General features: G+C 30.5%; 1 protein-coding gene across 1 annotated transcript; it reads right to left on the reverse strand.

Annotated features, from left to right (window-relative positions):
* Positions 1-1,063: 1,063 nt before the first annotated feature.
* On the reverse strand, positions 1,064-4,308 carry LOC138937440 (uncharacterized). Its single transcript, XM_070303741.1, has 5 exons — positions 4,184-4,308; positions 3,953-4,087; positions 3,394-3,597; positions 2,788-2,991; positions 1,064-1,305 (listed from the first exon to the last, which is right to left on the reverse strand). Exons 3-5 carry the CDS (start codon positions 3,500-3,502, stop codon positions 1,064-1,066), a joined length of 555 nt encoding a protein of 184 aa, XP_070159842.1. The 5' UTR covers positions 3,503-3,597; positions 3,953-4,087; positions 4,184-4,308.
* Between the last annotated feature and the right edge of the window lie 2,866 nt (positions 4,309-7,174).

Genomic DNA, 7,174 nt, shown 5'->3' on the forward strand with positions numbered 1-7,174 from the left:
GGTGTTCCCGTCAGCCGTTGCACTCCTGCATCTTACGGGAAACTCATCCCCGACGAGGCAATACCGCGATATCCACGAACTCGCGGTAATTCTGCGACCGCCATTACCGCGACCGGACTCGCCATTAATACGGCGCGCTAAGTCCCGCTCAAAGGGGGAGGATCTAACCCAGCCGCGACATCGATCGACGCAATCAGATCGATACCGACGCGTTTAAGGACCGCCCACCGACCCGACCGAAATTACCGCCCGGTAGCTAGCGGCTCCTGCCGAAATCCAGATCCGCGCCAAGTAATCGATATATTTGCGAATCCGCCGAAATCGCATCCCGCACCGTGCATCCGTGAAGCCGTGCATATAATGCGGACGCACAACGACCGCCGCGACTGCCGCTAAACCAATCCGACATTCTCACATACATTGTAAATACCACACCGATATTACACATTCGCACACGCACTCGCTCGCTTATCACTCACTCACATACAAGCGCATACACACCGACACACACCATAATCACACGCACACACTCACTCTGTATACACACATATATCTAAACGCAATAAAGTATATTTTACCTAACGCATCTATCGTTCGTCTCTCGATACCCTTTCACGAGCCCCGGATCCCGACCGAGTTATCCACGACCGCCTCGCGAAAGCGGTTTATTACAACTTATCATTATTTTGTTACTTAGGGTTAAGGCTTTAAATCTATTTAAATATATACTTTTATATGAATGGCCAAAAGCTGCAGAATTTGTTCGGTTTTTGCTGACAATCTGCTATCAGATTGTCTTGCGCAGATCTTGCTCGATTTTTGCCATCAATTTGACGTCAAATCATGTCAAGCTTTGCTCGGTTTTTGCCGTCAATTTGCTGTCAGGTTATGTCAACAAGCTTTGTCACCAAAACACAAGCTTAATGCGGACACAGATGGCACTGGATTTGTTACCAAGTTTTGAGCGAATTTGATGCCAATTTGGCAACAATTTGTTATCAAATTGCTTACTGGGTATATATATATATATATGACTATTATATTGTATATAAATTTATATGCGTTAACTTACTATTTCAGTGTTATGTTGGGAATCTGAAACTTTCAAAATCTCCTCAACTTCCGCTAATTGGGCTACAGTTTGCAACGGAAACCGATTTTCAGCGTCACCAAAAGAAAATTTCGTACTTGCACATTCTGTGCTTTTATTAGTTCTTTCAACTAAAATATCTAATAAGCTCAATGCTTGTCTCATATCATATTTTATAGTCACTATTTCTCTTGTTAATCTCTTGAAATGATCCACTGTAAATAGCATTTATTATTAATAAACGGTTATATATATATATATATATATATATATACACTTATAATGTATAAATAGCATATACATGTATATAATATATATAAATAAATGTATATAAATGTATATAATAATATAATAAAATGTAATAAGTATAGTAAATTAAATATATAAATTGTATATAAAACATATAAATTAGTGGCATTACATACGTTGCTTTTTCAAAAAATATAGCAGACAAGAACATATATTGTATTTCGATATATTATACAATTTTACTAATGAATGAAATAAAATGTAGATTATTGCATTTTTTTTTAAATTGATAGTTCTATATGAAAATATTTATTATTATTGTTATCTTTCGCATATCTATTATATAAAAGTTATATAAAACTATAAAAAAATCATAATAATAATATATATAGATTTTATTAAAAATTTTAGAAATAGGTAAAAGTTGTAATACCTATTATTTTTAAATTTGTATAGAAAACAATTTAACACGTATAAATAAAGGCCTTACAATTGCTAAATCTGCTCACAATACACAATTGCTAAACTCTATTACAGTTGCAAAATTTCTATATGTACACCATTTATTTCAAATATATATATATGGACCGTTTATTTTGAAAGTGGTGTAAGTCCTTTTTTTAAAAAAATGAGATATGACGTAATTTATTCTTAATTTAGTGTAAACTTTTTGTTTATAACTAGTTAGTATTTAATATCTTAAAAAATGCCAATGCTTTGTTCAATTTAAAATTGGCCGGTAAAAGAAATTGCGTAACCATTGATTATGAAAGTGGTGTAAGTCCAATTTCCATCACGATGCCAGGCCTATTACATACGAAAAATATAAGGATATGCAGCAGCTATTACCTTATATACCTCCTGTGCATCATGAATATTTCAAAACACTGCCACATGAAGAGCATAAATAATTAATAATACCAATATCTTGTGTTAAGCTTAACAATATATAAATATAATTAACGTTCAAAATAAAAAATACAAATTCTATTTTATTTCTTGTTATTATTTATAAACAAAATTGGATTAATATGAAATATATTTTAAGTGATATTTGTTATTTCAAAATTGAAATTAAATGATATTTACAATTGACTAATTATGAAAGTGGTGTAAGTCCATTTGCAGCCTGGAAATATATATTATTTTAGTTAAATTCGCCTAAAAGAAATTTATATAATCAAATTACATATTGATAAATTAGTACAAACATTCCCAGACTTCACATAATTAACCTATATTTTTTAATTGTCAGATCTGCTAACATTTAATTTTCTCGAAACAAAAGAAAATGGACTTGCACCACTTTCAAAATAAACGGTCCATATATATATAATAAATGGTGCATGCGTGTGCGTATGCGTATGCGTGTGTGCGTGCGTGCATGTGTGTTCGTACGTATGTGTGTGTGTGTTCATATTATATTTATATGCATTACATTTACTTACCAATTGCAGTTTGTGAAAACTGATGATTTAAATCATCATTTTCCTTTTCCTTTACATATCGGTTTCTTTGCATACAGCTAGATCGACCAACTTCCTCCATTTTATTAATATGTCGGTGTATTAAATTGTCTCCATTTTTCTCTCTTGTAGCAATGTTAAACGCTTCTTCATCTCTTTCGTACAAAATACCATAACCATTCGCATCTGCACATAAAATATATTATAAATACATTTAGCATACAAAATAGAAGTTAGAAGAAAAATTGAATTTTGACAAGATATATGTAAACTTTATGAGTGCACACACATATATATTATTCTATATATACATATATGTATATTTCGTCGTATATCCATATATGTATATATAAAATATGTAGGCACACAATTTTTAAGATATTATTAATATTGTATATGTATTATTTTAAATATTGTATGTAAAAAATTATGTATACTTTTTTAAATTTATAATTGCTGATAATATTAATGATAAATATGAAATATATATGTATAAAATTAATGGCGTGCGCGCGCGCGCGTGGTGTGTGTGTGTGTGGGCGTGGTATGTGTGTATATATTATATTTATATGCATTACATTTACTTACCAATCGCAGCTTGTGAAAATTGATGATTTAAATTATTATTTTCCTTTTCCTTTATATATTGGTTTCCTTGCGTACAGTTAGATCGACCAACTTCCTCCATTTTATTCATATGTCGGTGTATTGAATTGTCTCGATTTTTCTCTCTTGTAGCAATGTTAAGCGCTTCTTCATCTCTTTCGTACAAAGTACCATAATCATTCGCATCTGCACATAAATTATATTATAAATACATTTAGCATTCAAAATAGGAGTTAGAAAGAAAATGGAATTTTGACAAGTTATATATGTAAACTATATGAGTATAGTACATATATATATTATTCTATATATACATATATGTATATTTCGTCGTATATCCATATATGTATAGATAGAATATGTAGGCACACAATTTTTAAAATATTATTAATATTGTATATGTATTATTTTAAATATTGTATGTAAAAAATTATGTATACATTTTTAAATTTATACTTACTGATAATATTAATTATAAGTATGAAATTTTATATAATATTATATGCATTGTTACATGGAGATATGTAATAAATTTGCTCACCTTGCAAAGATGATGAGTAGGAGCTCAAGTTTGAAATTTGTGATGATACTTTGTATTTTTTTGCAGAATCCCAAGAACGTGTAATGGATGCACTTTCACATTGTACTGTTTCGTTTGTATTGCACAGTCGTTGACCTTTCATATTGATAAAATAAAATATAATGTTAAAATATAAGAGAGATATATATGAATTTTATATATATATACGCGATTAGAATTGTTTATAATTACGTTTTGCAGGAGGACATGGAGCAGGTGGCAAAATTGCACTTGTGCATGACTCTTCTTCGCTTTCGGATGAAGATAAAACTTTCCTCGCTCTATATTTTCTATAAGATTTAGCTTCTTTCTCAGTATCCATATCTGACGTATATAAGGTCTTTTCTGCTTTCGCATCAGCCTTTTGTAAAGACGCTGAAAATGTTGTAAACATTTAGTATTATGAATAGGTAAAACTTAACAGCAATAAAAGCTATTTTATTGAAATACTTACAATACTCGCCAAAAATCCGATTAATTTTAAAGGAAGGCCAATCAGAATTTGGTATTTCCTCTTTTTCAATTGCCTTTCGCAGTCTTAAATCCGTTTTGAAATGTGAAGGATATTTGCATACATCCTCACTTTGTAACCAAATTTTGGGTATTACTTGGATACCATCGGAGAATTCTACGACGATAAATCCTCGATTCGACATCTTCCTGCGAAATTATACAAAAGAGCTTCTACGAGTAATATTGTAAACAAGATTTCAATTTGTATAGATTATTGTGTATCAGAAATCATTTTAATTTTTTATTTTATTGTCATATTTTATTTTGCTTTTATTGTCAGAATTTATTTTAATTTTTTATTAAACAAATTAAAGCGCAATATACAAATATTATTAATATGTAGTGCTTATAAGCGGTATTACTGCGAAATATCTTTCATTCCTGTATGGCAATTTTACGAATTTATGACTGATTTTATGCAAAGGCCAGGTTTGAATGTCAGATAATTGACTTACTTTAAATATACCCAAATGAATAGAACTGCATGGATTATTATAAAGTTCTTCAACAATTTTGAATTTACGACCTATTGCAATATAATTACCTTCACTCGACGTTGCGATATTTTCCAAACAGACAATATCTTTTTCTATGAGACAACAATTATCAGAAGATTTGATTGAAATAATAAAATGGGGAAATTCAACCTTCAAAAATTGTGGATTGAAACAACCTGATATCAACGGTCCTTTTTCGTGTGAATTCTTTACACTTATTTTTGATATATCTGCATCGTCAGATTTGATTTTATAAAAACTCATTTCCGCATAACGATTGCTAATTTGCTCTAATGGTTTCTCAGATTTTCTCAAAAGAGATTTTAATTCTTTCATAAAATTTTCAAATGGAAAGGCACTAAAAGTATCTAATGGCCCAAATTGTTTTACGCTGTCAGTTATGTGAAGAAGACCGTGAACATTATGGGATACAAATTCGGGCCCGTAAATTTTGATAAAACATTCAACAAAATGTTTCAATAATTTATTCGCATATTCAATATATTCAACTGTACTATTATTTTGACATAAAATCCGAACAGCAACATGTAAAGTAAGAAAATTTGAAAATATATCAGGATTTACTTCTTTTTGTAATATAACAGGACCGGTATATAACAAAAATTGTCTTAATTCGATTGCTTTCCACTGTGCAAAATCTTGAATTTCTCGCGGTCTTCTTGCAAATTCTTTTGGAATAAGATGCCTAATATCGAGAAGAAATTGAGAAACATTTTTTATTCGTTGCGAGGATAAACATCTAGCTTTAAGAGGACCACTTATCCATAATTTTATCAACTTCCTAACAACGCCAATGCATATCATATGCATGTAATCTAATGGAATTTGAGATACAATGTCAAAATTTGGAATGTTTAATAAAATAGAACGACCGAGATGATATTCTTCTTGAGTTTGATTACGAAAATTAGCGTCTGTTCTTTTTTGCCAGTCAGAATTGGGAAAACAAATTCTGTTAGCGATGAATTCACCTTCAATTGTACATTTTGTGCAGCTAAAATAACCACTATGTCCTTTAGTAAGTGTAATGAAAGATTTAGCAGGAGCATCACATATGATAGAGTGTATTGACACTGGAAATGTTGTTTCATTGTTATTAGTTATGCCCTTATTAATCAAAATATTTATATCTTTTATAAATTGTTTTAAAAATTCATTTGCATCCGCTGGTTTGGTTTTGCCAAAATAGCAACCAATTAGAAATACTTTTCCATAAGGCATGATTCGACCTAAAATGGGCCATAATTGATTTGAATTGGATCGAGATATCGGCACACCATCAATACCGATTTGAATCTGAATAGAAGATGAAACTGTACTATTATTTGTAGATAAAAATTGTAGAACACCATGTTCAATACCAAAATGACAATATTGACCAGGAAATATGTCAGTAATAACAGAAGATCGTGGTGTACGTAGTAATGTCTTTGCACATTTTGGTAAATTAAAAAAAATTGATGTACTTTTTTTAAACCAGATAATAAATGTGATAAAGCTACATGAGAAATACGATACGTGATAGCCCATTGTACTAAGAATGCCTCAAAATCATTGTTTTCTTTTTCTGAATTATTATTCTCTCTTATTAAAGTTTCGTGCGAAAATATATTGTTCAAAGAAGCATCAGATTCGGAAATATTCGTTTCATCGGAAAATGGTAAATTTTTTGTCTCTTGTACAATTTTGGAAAGAGCGTTATTGATATTGACATGTACAATTTTATCATTGTCATTATTTAAAGTGGAATTACTTACAGTTACGCACGAATTTACTCTAGGTTTTTCATTACAAATAAGTGGAAATAATTCATCACTCTCTTCTCTAATTAATTTACGGCGATATCTCGTTGAAATATGCGAAGACAGATATTTACGCTTCGGCATAGCTGATTGAATGTATGTATTATTTTGTAATGTTTAACACATGAATAATTATGTAAATATGTACTACATATTCAAGCAAAAACTATTTCATAAAGATTACAGGTTACAGATTTTACTTGCCTTATTTTCTGGATAGCTCTTGTTGTCCAATATAGTATATTGTTCAATATGCTCACCACTGATTTAATAATTTTCTTTGCTAATCGCAATACATGCGTCTAACACAGTCCACAGCTCGGAAGTACTCTGCGTTGATACCACTGCTT

This window comes from Polyergus mexicanus, unplaced genomic scaffold, assembly GCF_030449975.1.
Source record: "Polyergus mexicanus isolate NDT 795.1 unplaced genomic scaffold, iyPolMexi1.0 SCAF_1, whole genome shotgun sequence".
NCBI lineage: Eukaryota > Metazoa > Arthropoda > Insecta > Hymenoptera > Formicidae > Polyergus > Polyergus mexicanus.

Excerpts from the sequence above, each read along its gene's own strand:
- LOC138937440 (XM_070303741.1), bottom strand. The coding sequence starts at position 3,502 with ATGAATAAAATGGAGGAAGTTGGTCGATCTAACTGTACGCAAGGAAAC. Across the intron at positions 2,992-3,393 it reads ATTTTCACAAGCTGCGATTG|ATGCGAATGGTTATGGTATT; the intron begins GTAAGTAAATGT and ends TTTTATGTGCAG. Across the intron at positions 1,306-2,787 it reads GTTTTCACAAACTGCAATTG|TGGATCATTTCAAGAGATTA; the intron begins GTAAGTAAATGT and ends TGCTATTTACAG.